The following is a 22,645-nucleotide window of genomic DNA, read 5'->3' as shown; positions in this document are numbered from 1 at the left end:
AGCAAGATCTAGTTTTGGGAATAATTGCTTAAATTTCAAAGTTGTGATGCATTTAAATGCAAGATATTTGCAACAATTGACATGAAAATAGCTGTGATTTTAAAAAAATGGTATTTTTCTTGATTTCACAGAGTAAAGGAGAGGGGAAGAGAGATAAAAACATCAACAATGAGCCCTAGCTGGTTTGGCTTAGTGGATAGAGTGTCAGCCTGTGGACTGAAGGGTCCCGGGTTCAATTCCAGCCAAGGGCACATGCCTGGGTTTCGGGCTCAATCCCGGTGGGGTGTGTTGTGTGTGTGTGTGTGTGCAGGAGGCAGCCAATCAATGATTCTCTTTTATCATTTCTATCGCTCTCTCCTTTTTCCTTCCTCTCTGAAATCAATAAAAATATATTAAAAAAAGAGAAACATCAGTGATGAGAGAATCATAAATCTGCTGCCTCCTGCATGCCCCCCACTGGGGATTGAGCCAGCAACCATCGGAATCCAACTGTGACCTCCTGGTTCATAGGTCGACACTCAACCATTGAGCCATGCTGGCTGGACAAAAATAGCTGTGATTTTTATTGGTGACATAGTCACTGCTAATTCTATTTTCATACCTACATTTGGAATTGAGGGTAATCGCTAAATTTCAGAAGTTAGCGAAAAATAAAAGTATAACTTTTTCCCCATCCATCTTTATAGGTGTCCATTCATTCTGTCCGGGTTAAGAATCCCTACTCTAGAGTGTGTGTTCTTGATTACATCTTTCATATGCTATCTAATCAACCCTGGAGTGTGTAGCCATGATTAGGATGTCAAGTGTTAACTGATTATCCCTACATGTTGATTAAAACTAACACATGCATTTATCACTGTTTTTCTTTTTTGTATAATTTTCTAGGGATCATGAGACTATATAAATAATACAATGTACAAAGGATTCCGTAGGAGAGGCTATGAAGTGTTTTAAAATAAAAACAAAAGCATCTCATCTTAAATAAGGACAATATGATGAGGATCTAGACATACATGAATGCATTGATGTACTATGGCTATTAGAAAAAAAAATGGGGAGAAAGAACGAAAGTTGTAATTCTTTAAGGTTGAAAAAGAGATCACAGAAGAATAGGTGATTAGGGCTTTGTTCTGTCTGGTTCAGAAATAATGATATTTCAGATATAGAGAATAGCATGACAGTGTGAGGTAGTAGGGGAAAGACGAAATGGAGCCACACATGAAGGAGGGCAAGGCCTAGAAGGTTCTTCCACATGTGAGTGACATAATTAAGTAGTCATAGTTATGAGCACTTTACACATGCTTAGTTACTTAATCCTCACAGCAATCCTATTGCTATTTGCATTTTACAGATGGAGAAACAGGCAGGGAGAGATTAAGTATCTTGCACAGAGTCAAAACTAGGCCTTGTCTGGCTCCACTGGACTCAAAACAACTCAATACAAGATTACACTGATGACAGTGTGGAGGATAGATTAGGCGGGAGCATGACTGGAGATAGGAAAATCAGGTCAGACTGTTAAAATGATACCGGCCAGAGGTGGTAAAAGAGGCCCGAACACTGAGCATTAAGAGCAGGCAAAAAGAATTTTCCAGCTTGTGGGAATCTACACATTTATGTTTTCAAGTTAGAAAATAGCCACAAAATAGGATATGAAAGTTCAGTATTTCTGAGTAGAGATTTTCACCAGCCAGTTTTAAATATGTACTTGGCTGGATTGATTCCTGTGTTATAAGTATCTGTCCCCATTGAAGAGTGTTCATTATGAGCAGGATTTTATTGTAATCACCTGTTAATGTTATAGTAAGCACCCCCTTAGCCCTTGTCAAGATAGGAATAGTTTCCAAATGTTACATTGTATGGTGACTAAGCTTACAGTTGTAAAAAATACTTAGACCTTGTCACAGCAAAAGAAACATTCAAAATCTGGCTCACTTGCTAGCAATCAGTTTAAGAAAACTTCAGAGAAATGGGAGGGAAAGTTTTAGGTCAATGCATTCAGGATCTGGAGCAGTTTTGACTCATCTTTGATGTGAAATACAGCAAACACCTCAATAAGCCCTGACTTCCTAGGCCCAGGAAGAGGTCTCTGGCAGTATAGTGAGTTCTCAAACAGATTCAAGAGGGCTCAAAAAATGTGAACTTATATGACTGTCTGGCAGATAAATAACCAGGATCTGTAATTTTCCACAATATGTTTGACTGGAGCTAAAGGAAGTTTTTAAAACAAAGCTAATACACATTCTGCATTAACAGAGGTGCTAAGTCAGTTGGTTTCTGGATACAAACCTTTCTATTGGCCGAGTCCAGTTTCAGCATGTGGCCTCATTGATTTGACAGACATTTCTTAGGAGCGCGCGCGCGCGTGTGTGTGTGTGTGTGTGTGTGTGTGTGTGTGTGTGTGTGTGTGTGTTGAGGGGGAGGGGGATGGTGGTAGGGAAGGCCCATCGATGTCCTTTCCCTGCACACTCACCCACACAATTCTAGCATTTTCATTACTTTCATAGGCCTGGGAGAGATGCCTCTTAATCTCAAGACTCCCTGGTATTTCTGTCATAAGTATTGTTGTGTTGTTTTTAATCTACCATAAAGCAATGATGATTTTCTGGTCAGTCAAGACAAAATGTTAAAATTTTCACCCCCATAGTCACTCAGATATGTTCTCTGTATTCCCTTTTGTATTTTTCACTCCTATATTTTTACTTTTCACTTTTATGTTACAAGATTAATGTTCTGATTTAAACTATGGTTTCTTAATAAGTAGATTCTGTTTAAATTTTATTGTTAATTGCAGTTACCAAATTGTAGATTTCATGCTGAAAAAAAACCAGTTTTTTTTTCAAGTATGCTTTATTTATTTATATTTTAGAGAGAGAGGGAGGGAGAGGGAAAGAGAGATAGAAACATGGATGAGAGAGAAACATCATCAATTGGCTGCTTCCTGCACATCCCCTCCTGGGGATTGAGCCTGCAACCCAGGCATGTGCCCTGACTGGGAACCAATGGCCTCTTCAGTGCATGGTCTGCTGCTCAACCAGAGCCACACCTGCCAGGCGAAACAGGTGGTTTTTTTTTGTTTGTTTGTTTTTGTTTTTTTTCCTATCCTGAATACTCATCTCAAAGTTGGAAAACTGGAATTATTCCTTTAGAATACATTGGCTAAATGCACAGATAAGTTTTTATGGCATTTCATTCAAGTTTTTTGATGTACCTTATTCAATAAGGATTCAATAAGGCAGTTAAGACCTATTTTTATTAAATCATACCATGAAGTATTTCAATTACAATCTTCATCTTATTTAAAGCTATAAGATAATTAATATTTTATGCCAACTACTGAGTAGTTTATAGTTCAGTTTATGTTTCTCTTTCATTAAATGCAAGGAAAAGTCTAATCTTAATGTTTAAAAAAGTTAATGGACTTCCTTATCATTCTTTTAAAATTATTTCTAAACTCAGTATACCAGAGTTCAATACAAATGTTAATCCAAGGAATACCATATCTTTATCATACTCCTTGTTTTGTAAGTAGCTTAGTTACAGATTAACTTTTATTATTGCAAATTAATGAGAAATGGCATATTGTTCTATCTTGTCTTTTATCCACTTAAAATTACTAGATGTATATAATTTAAATCTCTACTTGATTACTTTTTAGTCATCTCTTACAAAATGTATTCTATAAGATAGCTCTCTTTAAAATGAGTATTAAAACTTTTGTTTGGATTTAAAATGAGGTCAGGCCCTGCTGGCATGGCTCATAGTTAAGCATTGGCCTATGAACCAAGAGGTCATGATTCAATTCTGGGTCAGATCACGTGCCCAGGTTGTGGGCTTGATCCCCAGTGTGGGGCATGCAGGAGGCAGCTGATTGATGATTCTTTCTCATCATTGTTGTTTCCATCTCTCTCTCCCTCTCCCTTCCTCTCTGAAATCAATAAAAATATATATTAAAAAAAGAAATCAGGTTATTTTACAGAAAATATGTTTGATTTACTGGATTTTTAAAATAATATAATCAAGATTTGATAAGATATGTAAGATAAAGATTTGATGATAAAGGCACATTCTAGTTAGATTATAAGGCAAACTTTTCCATAACTTAATTAGCTAAATATTCAGCTTCAATGTTTGGAGGAAAATATATTTAAATCACATCATAAGATGAAATCATTTTGTCAAATAATGATATTTTGTCAAAGGTATAATAAAGTTTTGATTTTTCTCAACCCTTTCTGAATTTCAGGGGTTAGACAAAGTTCCATTAAGTAAAACAATAGCAGATGTAATTAACTTGATAAGTTATGATAAAGTCTTTGGCATGTATCCAAGTAACAGAGCAAATGAGTACAATATAACCTGGGTCACAACTCCTTTTGTAAGTAAGATAGTTTCCAATTCTTTGCTTATAGGAGACCTAATTGCTTCATTTGCTTATAGATCTTTAAAAATAATATTTGATGTTAGATCATTGTATGTTTTTTGGGGGAGCATGTATCATGGCAGGAGTGCAAAGATTTGAGTGATGTTGCTATCACACACCTTCTAATTTCAGCTTCTATATTTGAGCAAGGTTTTCAGTGCTTTACTTTAAGGGGAAAAAAAAGGACTCAAATTCATGCTTATTGCTCTTTCATTTTAGTCGTAAGTCAGTCATCCCTGGATTCATTTCATTAAAAGATGCTTTTCCAATACAATTTTTACTTTTTATGTTTACCAAAAATTGAAATATATTTGTTTTGTTCTGATCAATCATGTACTACCAGGAGTATTGATAGCTCAATACAGAAGAAAAGTAACCAGATAAATTAAAAATTTTAATTTATATGGATATTTTTGCAGAAAAGAATGATTAGGATAAAATACTTTGTGGAATGGGAATATGAGTTCATGGGGAGAAAGTGAAGATATAAAACTACTGACTATAAAAAAAGAGGTTATTTTTTCATTTAAAAAATAGTTGATAGTATCAGTAATAAAATACCATTACCCAAATTTATAGACATTTATGGTACTTGGATACTGAGGGATATATTAAAAGGAATTTTATTTTAAAATACAGTATTTCAGAAATTATATCCTTTTCGGTTATTTAAACTCATTTTTGAAAAATGTTATGTGAGAACTTAAAAATGTAAGAGGACTTACAAGGTTTTTTGTGGGTACATAAGGAAAAAAACTTAACATTTACTCTAGCCAATATGTGCATATCTTGATTTATTATTCTTAGAAATTATTCAATGACTCCCTGAAGATTTTAGCTTATATGTACAACCTCTTTTCCTACTGTTTTAAAAAATATATATTTTTATTGGTTTCAGAGAGGAAGGGAAAGAGAGATAGAAACATCATGATGAGAGAGAACCAGTGATTGACTGCCTCCTGCACGCCCCCCACTGAGGATCAAGCCTGCAACCCGGGCATGTGCCCTTGACTGGACTCGAACCTGGGACCCTTTAGTCCACAGGCCAACGCTCTACCAACTGAGCCAAACGATCTAGGGCTTTCCTACCGCTTTATATAATTTTTATTTCTTCTCTTGGTCATTTCTGTGATGTTTCTACATAACATATTGAAACCTCTATTTCTTTGTAAATACATTTTAAACATCACTCCTTCTGTACCAAGACCTTCCCTTTTTTCTATTTCACAACCTAATTGCTTTTTTCGTAAGTTGACATTATTTTGTCTATATTTATGTATTCATCCCTACACCTCCCCATCCTCCTGCTTGCCCATTTATCCATCCATCCATCCATCCATCCATCCATCCATCCATCCATCCATCCACCCATCCACCCATCCACCCATCCACCCATCCATCCATCCATCCATCCATCCATCCATCCATCCATCCATCCATCCATCTCTCTATCTCAGTGCTAAACCAGGTAGTGTTTAGGATTGCTTGTCCTTCTCTGGGTTCATTATCACAACCCATAAGCTATTTGATGGAGTGTGTTCTAGCATAAAGCTTAAATAAATTATCATAAGTTCCATCAATTGCATCAGATTATATCACATTTTTGTTTGCTTTGTATTTGGACCATGACTCACTTGAATAACTTTTTATTTTTCCTGGAGTTTTATCTTTTATTCTGTCTATAGCACATTCTTAAAATTTTCCTTCTCAAATTCTAAGTTATATCATTTTATTAATTTTCTCCAAAGATCTCTATCTCAGAGCTTTCTGTCGTGTGGTTGCTCTTTAGACCTGTTCCTATATAACTGTTATCTGGAATTCAGTGAGGAATAACTTACATTTTCTGGCTCTTTTTTAGGGTTTAGATCATGATTTCTTAAGGAAACTGGTAGTTTAGAGTTCAGTGTGTAGCAATATGAGAAGGACAGCATGTTGACAAAGATATACATAGAAAAAATGGTGTCTGGAGGTTTGAGGAAAGACTTATAAGGGAAGATTTTACTTTAGAGAGAATGTAGCCATGACTAACCTGACTCCTAGTCTCTCATTTCAGTACACATTCATTGAATACCTACAATTTGGCAGGCAGTCAACTAAATTTAGGTGCTGAGATATATCAAGATAATGAAGCAAGGCTCTGTCTGGTAGCTCAGTTAGAGTGTGGTCAGGATACGCCAAAGTTGTGGGTTCCATGTTCGGTCAGGGCACACATAACAAGCAACTAATGAATGCATAAGTAAGTGGAACAACAAATCTCTCTCTCTCTCTCTCTCTCTCTCTCTCGCTCTCGCTCTCGCTCTCGCTCTCGCTCTCTCTCTCTCTCCACCCCCCCTTTGTTCTCCTTAAAAAAAAAAAAGATGAAGGAGCTGGTGTGGAGGCAGACTTGTAAGCAGTTGATACAATGTTATAGCCAGCAGCTAAACATGTTATAAGGAAACATGCAAGGAGTTCTGGGAACCATATATTTTCATCTTTAAATGCTGTAAATTCTCTTATCCCATTCAGTAAGCATAATGTAACTGTACTCATAATGTCCCAAGACCTTATGGTGTTTCAGATAGGAGGCAGGTTTAAGCAGTTCAAGGGGGAAATCAATTGATACCCATAAAACAGGGATGGGAGAGGTGGTGTTAAGAAAAGCCATTAAATTTATATTAGTAAGTGACTGATGTGATTAATACAGCAGAATGAGCCATTTGGAGGGGGTGTCCTAATAGCCCTCCACCTTGGAGAACATGTGCAAATGAATTTCCAACTGGTGGAATATGACTGGGGGAGATTTTAACCCCTGCACCCAGTGCCTTGTCTCCTCTGGGCCAGCTCTAACTCTGGCATTTTCTCCTAACTAGTTGACTATAGAGAGTAAAATAAGACATTTGCTTCCCCTTGTCCTCATAGTCAAAGGCATTCATCATCTTACTTTTGAAAGAGATTCTTCTCTCTGTTGGGGTTTTAGAAAGCCCATACACACCACCCCCTTTATTTCCCACCTCAAGTCTGAACTGGTAGTCATGGGATCAGTAAGATAGAGAGAGGAAATATACAAATCAAAAGTTAAAACACTAACACGTGCTGCTTTTCCTGTGCCAGGCACTGTTCTAATCTTCATAGCAATCCTATGAAATAAGCTCTCCTGTTGTCTACATTTTACAGATAAGGGAAACTGGAGCATGTGCCCAGGGTCACATAGTACCAGGTGGAGCCAGGATTCAAAAGCAGCAATTTAATCCCGGAGCTTCATCTCTTTACCACTGTGTTTTCCCGCATCCCATTTCATCTCAGTTACTGATAGGGCTGTCGGAGAAAATGGCTTTAGGGCTGTTGGTTAAGTGGGCTTCCTGGTACTGGACCCCTGATTTACAGCTTTACCCAGCCAAGCTAGACACCTGCAGGCCCCCTGCTTGGTATGGAGGAGCAGTGCCCATGGACCCAGCTCCTTCTCTTTAACACAATTAATTTGATAATTCTTTCTTCCCTTCCTCAGGAGGACACAGTGAAGGGGCTTAGAGACATCAGGAGTGTTACTTGGAGCTCTTCCACCTGGAAACAGGGAGAATGAGGAATCAAATATTCTCTCCTTAGCCCTCTCAGTTCATTTAAGACCAAGTGTTTGGGGGGAGCTAGCATAGGTTGGGCAAGAGCAGAAGGGGCAAACTTCCCCCAAACAAGATTTCAATTAAGCTGAAACTCGCCATGTAGCTTCAGCTGTGTGCCACTGTATATACTTCCCCACCTAGCTTTCCCTGGTTTGTAGGACACTTTCTCATGCTGCCTACTTTATTTGAAGACAAGGGAAAAAACAAACAAGAAAACCCAAATCAGGTCATTTTAAACAAGCGTCCTTCCTCAGGTTTCCTGAAACAAGCCAAGTTGTCTTTAACTTGTTCTCCCACATCATTTGCCACAGAGAAAGAGAAGCAGAACGTTAAAGTAGAAAAGAGCGTAGTTTTAGAAAGAGAAAGTTCAGTTTGAATCCAACTTTGCACTGAACAAATTATTTAACCTATCTGTGCTGTTGTTTCCTCACTATTCTATAAAAGAGAGTGTAAGACCTACCATAGGGTTGGTGTGAGGATTAACCATAGAAGCTACCTTTTATTACTGAGTGTCAAGTACTTAGATAAAAGTGTACTAAGTATTTGACACTCAGTAATAAAAGGTAGCTTCTATGGTTAATAAAGATATGAAAACTACAGACTTAAATCTGTAATATTTAAAAAATAATTTCAACAGTTATACAAGCAAGTTTCTTAGGCAAGTCTCCTTTTAACACTGCTGGGAAATGGGAACATTGACTGGTTAATATTCTGGTATTTCATCTGGTTATCTGCAGATACACTCATGTATGAAGGTGAGTGCACAAAACAAATCTGCTAGTATACCTCCTACACATGGTACTGGTGACTTATATGTTGTATGTAAATTGAGTTTTAATTTTAAGAATTCATATCCTTGTTTACGTTTTTATTTCCAAGATTCTAAATTTGCATTCAAAAGCTTCCAGTACTTTCCCCCTCTTTGTCCTTAAACTAATGCATTCACAGATTGCTGCTTTTTTCAAAACATTTTAGCTTTTTTGAAGAATATCCTAAGTCCTGAAGGCATGCTGTTTTTTTAAGAGCTGGATGGCTAGATCTTGTGACATAAAGTAATCAAAGGATGTAGGTGTGTTTTTCTTCTCTCAGATATTTCCCATGCCCTGTGTCCCTGTCCCCCACATCCCCTCTCTCTGTGTTGCACAAAAACATCTCTGTGTTGCACAAAAATTGATGTATTTTGCTAATTTGTTAGGTAGGCATGACAACTGTACTACCTAGATACCTGTATCCCCTTTGCCCCTACACCACACATCACTTAGTCTTGGGGACTGGAACACATTTTCTAGAGGTTTGTTTGCCTAATCAGGAAACCAGACTTCGTGACGGGGGAAGGAAGGCGGAAACAAAACATGAAAACTAATGTAGGGAAGAAAGAGCCACTACATGACTTACTTGACTTTAGCAACTTGGTTCCAGAAAGAAAATGCAGTATTGCTGATCTCACCAGACCTACATGTTTTTGATTTTGTCCCTTCAGCAGAGTATTGCTTCACCCTTGGTTTGAATCCCCAGTTGAATACTGTATTTAATTGTTGACCTTGAGCAAGTTACTTAATATTTCTGAGCCTTAGTTTCCCGACTTGTAAAATGAGGACAATAATAGGATCTATCCTTTAGGGTTGTTGTGAGGATTAAAGAAAAGAGTACATGAATGCATCTGCCATAGTTCTTGGACCTGGTAAGAGAATGAACATATATTGAATCTAGATTTGAACCCAAGCCGAGCTCCCAAGCTCTGTCCCTCGCCACCTCCCCATATGAAATTGTTCAGAAGTGTGACATTGAGTATGTAGGAGTAGCCCCACCTGATTACTGAAGTAGCAGAGAGGTCTGATGAGGTTAAGTGACTGTTAGGATCACAAAGCTAATGCAATGCATAATGAAAACTCAACGAAGGGTTTCTAGCCCTAATTGCAAGCGTAGAGTGCTTTTTCCTACAGCATCCTGCCATGAAGACAAGGTATTTAATAGCTAGTGTTTGTTATTTTATTATTTACATTGAAAGCTTCTTGGGACTTAAGCTGTTAAGTCCATGGCACCATCTGATTATAGGTGTTTTAATAGTTAGACTTAATGCAATAAAGAGTACTTTGACATAGTGATTCAGGTGTATGTGCTGAATCATCCAGTGTGGATGTCAGTAATTACTAAAATAAATTTGTACATATTAATCTTGGTCCAAAACAGATTGACCTGAATTTTAAATAGGCAGTTTTACACATATGGACCGTAAAACAAGTATTAAGTGTGAAGTTAAATACATGCTGACCATATGACCCTGCAGCCTTACTCTTAGGTATCTAAGGGAATAAAAATGAATGTCTTCACAAAAACTGTGAAGGTGCTCAAAAGTGGTTAGAGGTAAAAGTAATACATGAAATAATAGAAATGATATAGAGAACTAAGTATGAATGAGAATACAGAAAAAGTGTGGATTTGAGCAGGAGTTTGTCAATCCTTGTAATAGTCTAAAAATAAAGATAGAAAGTACATTATGAGAAAAAATTTTTTTGCCTTTGAAGTGAAATATAAATACTTCTTAAAAGGCTTTCAACTTCATTCATTGGTCCTAATGGAAATGCAAATTAAAGTGTCTTGATGAGGTGCCACTTCATGCCCACTTGAAAGGCTAACTATATATAAGACAAGACAGTACTAAGTGATGGTGAAGATGTGGAGCAACTGTAACTGTATTGCTGGTGGGAATGTAAAATGGTACAGATGCTTTGGAAAACAGCTTGATTGCTTCCTAAAATGGTAGATATACACTTACCCTGTGACCCAACCGCTCTTCTCGGTATCTATGCAAAGTAAATGAAAGTCTTCTATTCAGAATAGCTCCCAACTGGAAACAATCCAGATGCCTGTCAGCTGGTGAATGGATGAACGAAATACTCTTCAGCATCAATGCAAAGGAACGGAGAACTGATAACATGCTACAACATGGATGAACCTCACAAACATGCTAAGTGAAAGACACCAGATGCAAAAGACCAACATTTTGTATGATTCCATTTATATAAAACTAGAGGTCCAGTGCACAAAATTCATGCAAGGGGTGGGGGGAGCCCTCAGCCCAGCCTGCACCCTCTCCAATCTGGCAATCTGGGACCCCTCGGGGGATGTCTGACTGTCTAAACTGGCAGTTGGACATCCCTCTCACAATTCAGGACCACTGGCTCCTAAATGCTTGCCTGCAGGCCTGATCACCCCCTAACTGCTCCCCAGCCAGCCTGATCGCCCCTAACTGCCCTCCCCTGCTGGCCTGATCGCCCCTAACCACCTCTGCCTTGACCCCTGCCACCGTGGCTTTGTCTAGAAGGACAACTGGAAGATGTCTGGTCTAATTAGCATATTACCCTTTTATTAGTATAGATGTCCAGAAAAGATGAAGAACAGAAAGCAGATCAGTGGTTGTCTAGGGCCGGGGGTAGGACCTGTGGTTGACTGCAGTCAGACTAAGGGAACGTTATGGAATGAGGAAAATGTTCTCAAAGTAGATTGTGGTGAGGGGTGCACAGCTCTGTACATTTATTAAAATTCATTGAATTGTTCACTGAGAATGAATGATTTTATGGTATATAAATTATATCTCAATAAAACTGTTAAAAACCCACATAAACACATCTTTAGAATATATTAGGTTGTTTGTATCTTTAAAACGATTGCTTTTTTATTTTAGATTTTAAAAAATTGATTTTTAAAGAGTGGGGAAGGGATAGGGAGAGAGAGAGAAAAATCAGTGCGAGAGGGAAACATTGAATTGGCTGCCTCCTGCACATCCCCTACTGGAGATGGAGCCTGCAACCCGGGCCTGTGCCCTAAATGGAAATTGAATTGGCGACCTTTAGATGCACGGGAAGACACCCAACCAACTGAGTCACAGTGGCTAGAGCTATTGCATTTTTTAAAGACATCAGAATTGGTAACTCTTAAGAAAATGCCAAGGTTTTAATTGAACTTTGTGATTATTTGATTCCTCTTTCCAATCTCTTCAGTAGCCCATTATTATCTAATTCACACAAAGCATAAAGAAACCTGGGATGATTATTGATGCATGTACTTTAAACAATCCTTTTTGTCTAACGTAAGGATTTTCTTGGTTTAAGGTTCTCTCTGGCCCTTACTGGTTCAGGCATTTTTTTTTTGTTCGTCACAATATCTACCTCTACAGCTTTGTTCTTAGGCTCTAAAACATTGCCACTTCTTGGTAGTGGCCTCAATTTAATCCCTAATTCTTTTTCCTCTTTCTATAGCTTTTTTTTTTTTTTTTTAATTAATCCTCACCTGAGGATATTTTTTCCCATTGATTTTTAGAGAGAGTGGAAGGGAAGGGGACAGACATACAGGGAGAAACATCGATGTGAGAGAGACACATCGATTGGTTGCAATTGATTGCAATTGGAGCCTGCAACTGAGGTATGTGCCCTTGACCAGAATTTAACCAAGGACCCTTCAGTCCTAGGGCCGACGCTCTATCCACTGAGTCAAACTGGCTAGCGCTTGGCTTGTTTTAAAGCTTTGTTGAGTTGGAGCCAGAGTAGCCTTTTTACTAGGATGAGTTTAGCCCTAATCCTAACTTGTGGCCTTTCTGGGCTCTATGCCAAATGCCCCCTAGCATTCAAGATCTTTCTACTGTGGCTGGTTGTAACTCTTGTCCCTGTATGAGCTCTGTAAATTGTTCATTCTACACTTTCTTTTCCAGTAGTAGTTCTTTCCCAGATAGTATATATGTATATATGGCCCCTTGGAGTCACCTGCATGTACAATTTAGTATTCAGTCAAAGATGGGGAGGCGGGGGAGAGGGTCAGATTCCTGAGTTCTTTCTCTGGATTTCTTCCTTCTCTCTGGCCAGCAAATTCTAGCTGTCTCAGCTTCTCAGCTTCTCATCTCTATCTCTGGAGAGGTGGGAAGAGGTGATATTGTGGAGAGCTGTTCTTTTTTTTTTTTTTAAGATATATATACATATATATATTTCAGAGAAGAAGGGAGAGGGAAAGAAATAGAAACATCAATGATGAGAGAGAATCATTGATCGGCTATCTCCTGCATACTACACTGGAGATCGACTGGACGGAGCCTGTAACCTGGGCTTATGCCCTCACCAGGAATCAAACCATAAACCTCCTGGTTCATAGGTTGACGCCCAACCACTGAGCCACGCAGGCCACTGTGAAGAGCCTTTCTTGCTTAAGGAGTTTGAATTTTATCTTGTAGGGAATAGGGAGCCAATGAAGGGTTTTAGGCAGAATTATGACCCGATCAGTCCTATGTGGTTTAGATACATATTGGGTGAGTGAAGAATCATAGAAAAGAGACTGGAGGCAGCTAGAGCACAGTTAGGAAGCTATGTGGTGGACGACCTAGGGGGAGATGAAATAAGGCATTACTGTGTGTGCTGCCTAATTGTATGGCTCACTCCATTACTTCCCACATGCCTCTGTGCAGACACCATTCCATGAAGCTTCTCCTGACCAAAAGGTCAACCCCAGCTCCCTTTCTTATCCCCCACCCCCTTTCCTGTTTTACTTTTTTCTATAGCACTATTATATTCCATATTTATTCTATTGTAATATAATTTGAAATCTTATAGGGCTAGGGTTTTTATCTGATTTGCTCAATAGTTTCTCCAATATTGAGATTAGCATCTGTCTTACAGTAGACTAGACGGACTCGTGCACCAGTGGGGTCCCTTGGCCTGGCCTGTGCCCTCTCCCAATCCGGGACCTCTTGGGGGATGTCAGAGAGCTGGTTTCAGCCTGATCCGTGCAGGCCAGGCTGAGGGACCCCAGTATGCATAGGGTCTCTAGTATGCATATAAGATCTTTGGTTAATCTCTTCCCGCCCTCCCCCGCTTCCCTCTTAGATTCATCAGTCTGTTCCATGTTTCCATGCCTGTGGTTTCTGCTCCTGCATTGAATGTCTGTCCCCTGGCGGTCAGTGCGCATCATAGCTACTGGCTGGTCGGCCGTTTGCTTAGGCTTTTATGTATATAGAATACTCAGTAAATATTGCTGAATGAAAGAGTGAATAGGTTTTAGAGACATTTCAAAGATAAAAACCATATTCCAGGAAAAGGGTAAACACAGTAATCTTCAGTTAGTTAATTAAGCAGTTTATGCCCTTGTAAGTAGTAATTATTTAGTTGGGAATGGAAATTGACTCTCCACGTAAGGAAGCTAAGGAAATCTTCAATAGGTAATGGATTTGGGGAATAATTCTAGCAATGAGCTAGAAATTTCAGTTTCTGTCAATCTGCTAGCTGACTTAAACCCCATTGCATCATGGATCAAAATCACAATAATGATATCTAACATTTATTGAGTGTACACGAATATATGTGCTCCAGGCCTTTTAAAGTATGCTTTTGTTCCCCCAGAAGTCCCAGGGTTTTCCAATTTAAGTCTGAATTCTAGATATATGAATTTCTTTACAATATGCTTATTATAAAGACAAGGGCTACTAATTCTAATGACATTATTGCTGCAAGGGACATTTCAGTTTGAGATTCCTGGTTTAGGATTTTATAGCCAGGATTGTGTGTTGAGGAATTAAAGGGGATTGCATTATGTAATTGGGTGGGCAGACTCTATAGTATAGTCCTGATATGATTGTGGTGGCACTCCAGTTTAGATTCTTGGGATTAGATTTGGAAACCATCTCTTTATTGATGTGAATTTGTGAGTCTCTAATTTCTTTGAGTATGAAGAAAATCCTGTTCTGCTTTCTTTCTTAATAGCAGGAATTTGAAACTCGGCTGCCTGCCTGGCAGGTCCATGTGGAAGATAGCAGTGTTGGTATGTGGGAATTTAGGCCTAGTGTTTCCAGATCTTCTGAATTTTCAAGAGAATTCTAATGTGAAATCTGATTTTCTACTTTTGGTCAATACTGTGAGGACTAAAAAAATATATATAGCTGTGGGCTGTATTGGGCTTGTGGACCTTGAAGGTGTGACCTCTGGTTTGGAGACTGAAGTATGGATCTGGATCTAGAAAGGGTGAGGGGAGGGGACAGGAGAGTTAATTAATTTCGTATTCAGTAAAAACCTTTTCCAGATAAATCCAATTCAATCAAGGAGAAATCTCACCACATTACTACAGTCAAGGAAGCTGATGAACTATCCTATATAATAAAAGGCTAATATGCAAAACGACCAGTTGCTATGATGCACACTGACCATCAGGGGGCAGATGCTCAATGCAGGAGCTGCCCCCTGGTGGTCAGTGTGGTCCCAAAGGGGGAGTGCCACTCAGCCAGAAGCCGGGCTCATGGCTGGCGAGCACAGCAGTGGTGGCGGGAGCCTCTCCCGCCTCCTTGGCAGCGCTAAGGATGTCCAACTGCTCGCTTAGGCCCGCTCCCTAGCAGGCCTGCTCCCCAGCCTAAGTCAGCATTCGGACATCCCCCAAGAGCTCCTGGACTGAGAGAGGGCACAGGCCAGGCTGAGGGACCACCCCCCCCCCAACCCGAGTGCACGAATTTTGTACACCGGGCCTCTAGTAGATTGATAAAATGTGAAACCTTAGATAACCACAAATACTGAAAAAAGTAAAAATTATAAGACCTTTCTTTGCTTGGAGTCTAAGAGTATTTCAATAATCTATCCAGCTGACCCATATGTTAAAAAGTTTATGTCATGTGACAAAATGATAGGTAATACCTGAGCAGTAGAGATCGTTTTGACTTACAGGAATTGGGGAAGAAAAACTCACTTTTGGTTGTGGTTCTTGTGGAAGGATTCTTGAGGGAGAATGAATTTGCTCTGAGTTTTTCTCACATGAGTAGGACTTATATAAACAGAGTTGTTAGTGAGAGTGGCATTATCTGAGTGTAGGTCTGTGGAATACAGGAAGTTAACTAGCTTGCTGGAGAGGAGGAATCTTTTAAGGGTATGATATGGAATATGATGTACCACCTAGCTTGGTTAACCTCTAATGTACTAGTGTTCTACAAGTGTCACTGATAGAAATGTTGAAATATAACTTGTTGAATGTTTGGTTTCTTGTTGTAAATAAAAAGTTATATAAGTAAACGTGTGTAACATCTCATTCATTCTACATCCTCATTAGATACTCTTCTATTCTCTCTTTAGATAATTCCACGGATGGGATCTTACTGTTTTTTTTTTTCTTTAAAAAAAAAACAAACAAAACCCACAGTGCTAATTATATTAAAGAGATATTCCCTCTTCTTTTAACTTTCTCCAGCAGGACCTGCTGGGGGTCTAGTCTCTGAAGTGACCTAGAACAAGTCTGCTTTCCCCCTTACCCTAAGAGTGCGTCTTCTCATACCTGAAGATGGGCATTATGTCTTCCTTTAGTCTGTTCTGGTCCAGGCTACATAGTTCCAGTGCTTTGATTTATTCTTTCACTGGTAGCATTTTAAAACCACTATATCCTGAATGCTATTCTCCAAAGTACCCCACTCTATTACTGATACTTTAAAAATTAATTCTTCAAAATTGAATGGAGCATTCCAAATGTCAAAGAAATAATGAATAGGGCTTTTAGTGATATTTGTACTTATTAAGTTGGCTAGATGAGCAGAGATTGATAAGCCTCCTTTGTGAATCTTGTCAGTGTCTAAATTTTCAGTCGAGTCAGCTTTATTTCTTATGTGGAAAAGCACACTGGGGGAGGGGTGACAGAAAAAGTGATGATCATCACACAGATTGTTATTTGGTTGCTGGTACTGCCAGCTAAGTCCAAGAAAGCAACAACATCATTACGTAGTTTGGCTGTATTAGAATAAGCTCTTTGTGATGTATACATCCATTATAGAGCGGGGTGGAGAGGGATCTTGTTAAAACAGAGATGCCAAATATTTCTAATTGTGAAGGTTTCAGAAACTTAAATCTTTAAAATTAAAAGAAGTGATGGTATTTGGATATAATGTTTGATTTTGGTAGTTGACAGCAGTAATTGATTTTTTTTTTATTGTTTTTTTTTTGTTTTTTTTTGTTTTTGTTTTTAATATTTTTATTGAGGTATTATATGTGTACATATCTTACTTTTACTCCCCCACCCCACACCCACACACGCCCTCCCCCCCAAAGTTTTGCGTCCATTGTTTATGCTTATATGCATGCATACAAGTCCTTCGTTTGATTTCATAACTCCCCCACCTTTCCCAAAATTTCCCCCTGTAATTTGAAAGTCTGTTTGATGCTTTACTGTCTCTGTATCTATCTTTTTGTTCACCACCTTATAATGTTCTTTATTATCCCTAAATGAGTGAGATCATGTGGTATTTTTCTTTCATTGACTGGCTTATTTCACTTAGCATAATGTTCTCCAATTCCATCCAGGTTGCTGCAAATGATGAGAATTCCTTCTTTTTTATGGCAGCATAGTATTCCATTGTGTAGATGTACCACAGTTTTCCGATCCAGTCATCTGCTGATGGGCACCTAGGCTGTTTCCAAATCTTAGCTATTGTAAATTGTGCTGCTATGAACATAGTGGTGCATATATCCTTTCTGATTGGTGTTTCTAGTTTCTTCGGATATATTCCCAGGAGTGGGATTACTGGGTCAAATGAGAGTTCCATTTTCAGTTTTTTGAGGAAACTCCATACTGTTCTCCACAGTGGCTGCACCAGTCTGCATTCCCACCAGCAGTGCACGAGGGTTCCTTTTTCTCCGCATCCTCGCCAACACTTGTTGTTTGTTGATTTGTTGATGATAGCCATTCTGACAGGTGTGAGATGGTACCTCATTGTTGTTTTGATTTGCATCTCTGGGATAATAAGTGACTTTGAACATGTTTTCATGTGTCTCTTGGCCTTCCTTCTGTCTTCTTTTGAAAATATTCTGTTTAGGTCTGTTGCCCATTTTTTTATTGGATCATTTATCTTCCTCTTATTGAGTTGCATAAGCTGCCTGTAGATGTTGGAGATTAAACCTTTATCAGTGATAGCATTTGCAAATATGTTTTCCCATGCAGTGGGCTTTCTTGTTGTTTTGTTGATGGTTTCTTTTGCTGTAAAAAAGCTTTTTATTTTGATGTAGTCCCATTTGTTAATTTTCTCTTTAGCTTCCATTGCCCTAGGGGCAGTGTCAGTGAAGAAGTTCTTGTGGCATATGTCTGAGATTTTGTTGCCTGTGGATTCCTCTAGTATTTTTATGGTTTCCCGTCTTATGTTTAAGTCCTGTATCCATTTTGAGTTTATTTTTGTGTATGGTGTAAGTTGGTGATCTAGTTTCATTTTTTTGCATGTATCTGTCCAGTTTTCCCAACACCATTTATTGAAGAGACTGTCTTGACTCCATTGTATGTTCTTGCCTCCTTTGTCAAATATTAATTGAGCATAGTGGTTTGGGTCGATATCTGGGTTCTCTATTCTGTTCCATTGATCAATATGTCTGTTCTTGTGCCAGTACCAGGCTGTTTTGAGAACAGTGGCTTTGTAATACAGCTTGAAATCTGGTATTGAGATCCCACCTACTTTATTCTTCTTTCTGAGGATTGCTGAGGCTAGTCGGGGTCTTTTTTTATTCCAGATGAATTTTTGGAGAGTTCTTTCTAGGTCTGTGAAATATGCTGTTGGTATTTTGATGGGGAGTGCATTGAATCTGTAGATTGCTTTGGGTAGTATGGACATTTTAATGATGTTGATTCTACCAATCCATGAACATGGTATGTTCTTCCATCTGTTTACGTCTTCCTCTATCTCTTTTTTCAGTGTCCTCCGTATAGGTCTTTTACCTCCTTAGTTAAGTTTATTCCTAGGTATCTTAATTTTTTTGGTGCGATGGTAAATGGGATTGCTTTTTTAGTCTCTCTTTCTGTAAGTTCATTATTGGTGTATAGAAAAGCCATAGATTTCTTGGCGTTAATTTTGTATCCCGCTACATTGCCGAATTCATTTATTAAGTCTATTAGTTTTTTGATGGAATCTTTTGGGTTTTTTATGTACAATATCATGTCATCTGCAAATAAAGACAGCTTCACTTCTTCTTTAGTAATTGATTTATAACATCATTCTACTAACATTGCTTTGTGTTTTACACATACACAATACTTTGTGGTTTATTTTTGGACCCAATATCAGTTTTATTTGTGTAATTGCCAGGAATGTTAATAAAAATTAACAAAGATCACCAACATATATAAAATCATCACTAAGTTTCTTCTTCAGATGGTGGCATTCTAAATGTTAGGAATATAATTTGACTTAATTTTTTGGTGTGATTTATTATTTAAGTAAGAAATGAGCATAAGCCTGGTGAGTAAAAAGAAAGAAGTGAATAGCTTATTCATAGATGCAACCGAATCATTTGTTGCTTCCAGGCTGTCCTCTTCCTAAAAAGCACATCCATCCATGTTGGTCCACCTGGGCTGTTAACATCTTCAGTAACTAGACAGTCACCATGTGGGAAGCAGCCTTTGTTGCAGGCAGGACTCATCAATGGGTGCTAAGATTTGTGGATGAAAGTATGGTGAGATATTGTATTTATGTAGTCTCAGTCTCCCCCACAAGAAAAATGTACAAAGGGAAAACTAATAGTGTTACAATGGAGAAACCTAGCAGATACAACTGTAACCAAGTGGTCAGAGATTACCATCCTCAGTAATGAGGCAGGGACATCATCATGTGCCTCTGGTATGACGCACTGAGCAGGGCATGGCATTACTTCTGTGTTGTGCTTGCCAAAGTGCATAACCTGAATTTAGTCATGAGGAAGCATTAGACAGACTCAGATTAAGGGACATTCTACAAAGTAACTGGTCAGTACTCCTCAAGTGTCAGGGTCATGAGAGTCAAACTGTCCCAGATTGGAGGAGACGTGACAGTTGTATGCGATGTGTGATCCTGCACCAGAAAAAAGTCATCAGTGGGGCAGTTGGCAAAAAAAGGTTGGCTCTAGATCATTTAATAAATCTTGTTGATGGTTAATTTCCTGGTTTTGATCATTATAATTGGTTATATGAAGTGTTAACATTTGAGGAAGCTGGATGAAGGGTACACAGGAATTATTTGTACTATTTTTGGAACTTTTCGTAAGTCTGAAGGTATTTCAAAAATGAAGTTAAGCCACAACCACAATATCAAGTAATTAAACTCAGCTGAGAAACTAAGACTTTCATGCTTTTTACCTTGTGACATCTCTTTTGATTGGTTAGTGGTGATATTCCTTGATTCCTAAATCTCCACTGTGATCTGGTTAGCTGAGGTTTCTTATTGAGGAATTTTGGGATAAGTGAGGCATTGCTGGATTAGATTGCAACTACATTTTGAAAGGTTTTGTTTAATTAATTAATTTACTTATTTATTTTTGTACAGAGCTGTAATTACATCTTTGGGTTTCCAGTGGCTCTGTAGGTTATTTGAGCTTTACTGTTGTAGCCACCAGAATCCCTGACTGGAAACTTAGCCCTGTAATTAATTTACTGGTCTTTTTCTGTTTTTATTATTATGTTCTGAATACAGGTTAATCCCATGAAGTCTTCTGCTATGTGTCATAGATGATCAAATTTAGTATTTGTTGATTGTTGCCTAGGAAGAGCTGATTTTTGTATAAAAATATTTTATTTAAAATTGAAATATTATACCAAATATCTTTTTCTCCCAGAAAAGACAGGTTGGAGTTTTTGTAAATAGAATGAATAAGTAAACTTACATTGGCATAAGCATCAAGTGGTAATCTTTTATTGGGTAATAATTAGAATGGGGGAAATTAATACATGGAAAATACTTCTGTTAATGGAAGCAGTTATTAATATATGACTCATAGATTCTTAAATCTAGAAGAAACTTGATGCGGCTGTTTTGACCATTGTGGGAGAGGAAAAGAACATGGACTTGGGAGTTAGGAGACCTAGTTTTGCATCCCAGAGTCATTGCTGCTTATTATTGTATCTTGGACAGGTCATTTAACTTTTCCGAGCCTTAAGTTTCTCATCAGTAAAACTGGAATAATAGTAGTGGCTTGCAAAGTTATTGTGAGAATTAAGTGAAGTAGCATGCCATGTGCCTGGTCTAACGTGGGCATTTCATGGGTGCTGGTTCTGTTCCGACCTCCAGCCAGGTTTATAACTAAGCTGTCTGCAATCCATAAGTCTCTGCTTTGCCTCTAAAGACCTATAAAAAGATGATAGCATATGTCAGTAACTCCTAGTGGTATTTCACAAGTCGTTTCCTAGGGAAGGTTTCCTATATCTCTTATTCCAGAGAAATTATTTTCTTTTATATGTTAGCCACATTAGCTATTACTACAAAATCTATTAGACAACTGTCACTCATTTGTGAGATGTTCCTTTGTGTTCTTACTGAAATTGTCTAATACAAATAGCACATTAAAGTCATTTTAGGAGAAACTATTTTATGAGACAAAAGACAAGAAGATTTACAGACAGTTGGAAGGAAGCATTTCCATGTAATTTTCGGTTTGAGCTGGCATTTTGATCCTCCAAGAAAGACCAACTATTCCTAAAGGTCCAGTCATTGTTCCTGTTTCACTCTAGTTTCAAAAGTAGTTTTATTTATTCTTCAGTTTCCTGATTTTGATATTGTACTGTTTGTTTGTAAGTGAACATCATTGTTTTTAGGAATTGTACACTGAAGTGTTTAGAGCAGAAGGGGCATGTCTGTAACTTACTCTCAGATGGTTAAGAAGGAAATAATATATGTGTGTATATGTGTATGTGTATATATGTATCTATATAGAGAGCCTCGAGGAGAGTGGTGGGAGCGAGAGAATGATGCAGTGTTACCAATTGGTGAATTTGGTTGAGGGGTGTTCCTTGTGCTTTCCTTATGATGTTACTCGTAAGTTTGAAACTATCTCAGAGTTACATTGGATTGAATTATATTCCTGTACCTGAGGCAGTTTTGCATATACATGTACCTGTAAGTGGCAGTTTTGGGAGGGAGGAAGGTTAGCAGTAACCAAGGGAGTATAGGAAGTAATAAGTGAGTAATTCAGTAAATTCACTGCAAAAAAATTAGTTGTTCCTTTGACTTATTTTTCTTGGAATTCATTTTGTGTAGAAGGGCCTCTGTAGAAAGAGAGGAAGCTGCTGCTGTATCAATGCAGAGAAAACTAATTGGAAGTCAAATAAGATGATAAAAAGTAAAGATTTTTAAATATGTATTTATAAGGCATATACAAGGATAAAAGAATGTATAAGGCAGAAATATTAGTATTTTAAAAATTAAATTGAAGTAAAAATTAATCTTTCTTCTACCTTAGAGGCACAAGTTAGTTTTCTGTAATTAGCACTCTACCCTACTAGTTAATAGGTATTAATTGATCCTATATTTTAAATTGCTGTTTGATTTTAAAGTTAACATTTTGTAGTCTTAATAAAAATTTACATGATGTTTATTATCATTTTTTACCCTTCAAAAAGAGTCTTTTAAACTAAAAAAGTTTTTCTTGAACCTTTTCCCTTTTCTTTCATGTCAATGATGACATCTCTTTGGGGAACTCAGAAGCCAGCCAAAGGTAAGAGATTTGGTGTATTATGTGATGCTTGTAAAGATCTGGGGTGTATATTTTTCAAGTACTGGCAATTTTCTTCTCAAAAAGTATTTTCTCTTTGCCACTTTGGTAAAAGTAATTAGCCTATTCATAAATCTGAAGCCATTTATTGGCATAAGAGGAACTGGAGCTTTATGGAA

At 38.0% G+C, this 22,645-nt stretch overlaps 1 protein-coding gene across 2 annotated transcripts in view; it reads left to right on the top strand.

The window, feature by feature from the left end:
* The window catches only part of KIF13B (kinesin family member 13B), a 197,370-nt gene that overhangs the window by 45,195 nt on the left and 129,530 nt on the right, over positions 1 to 22,645 (top strand). For both annotated transcript variants that reach the window (XM_054717618.1, XM_028159381.2), the window contains exon 3: positions 22,457 to 22,469. In XM_054717618.1, the coding sequence (XP_054573593.1) occupies positions 22,457 to 22,469 (13 nt within the window). The remainder of the gene's footprint in view (positions 1 to 22,456; positions 22,470 to 22,645) is intronic.

The sequence above is a fragment of the Eptesicus fuscus genome, chromosome 6 (assembly GCF_027574615.1).
Source record: "Eptesicus fuscus isolate TK198812 chromosome 6, DD_ASM_mEF_20220401, whole genome shotgun sequence".
Classification (NCBI taxonomy): Eukaryota; Metazoa; Chordata; class Mammalia; order Chiroptera; family Vespertilionidae; genus Eptesicus; species Eptesicus fuscus.
The sequence above is the reverse complement of the archived record's forward strand: the minus strand, read 5'-3'. Positions and strand labels throughout refer to the sequence as shown.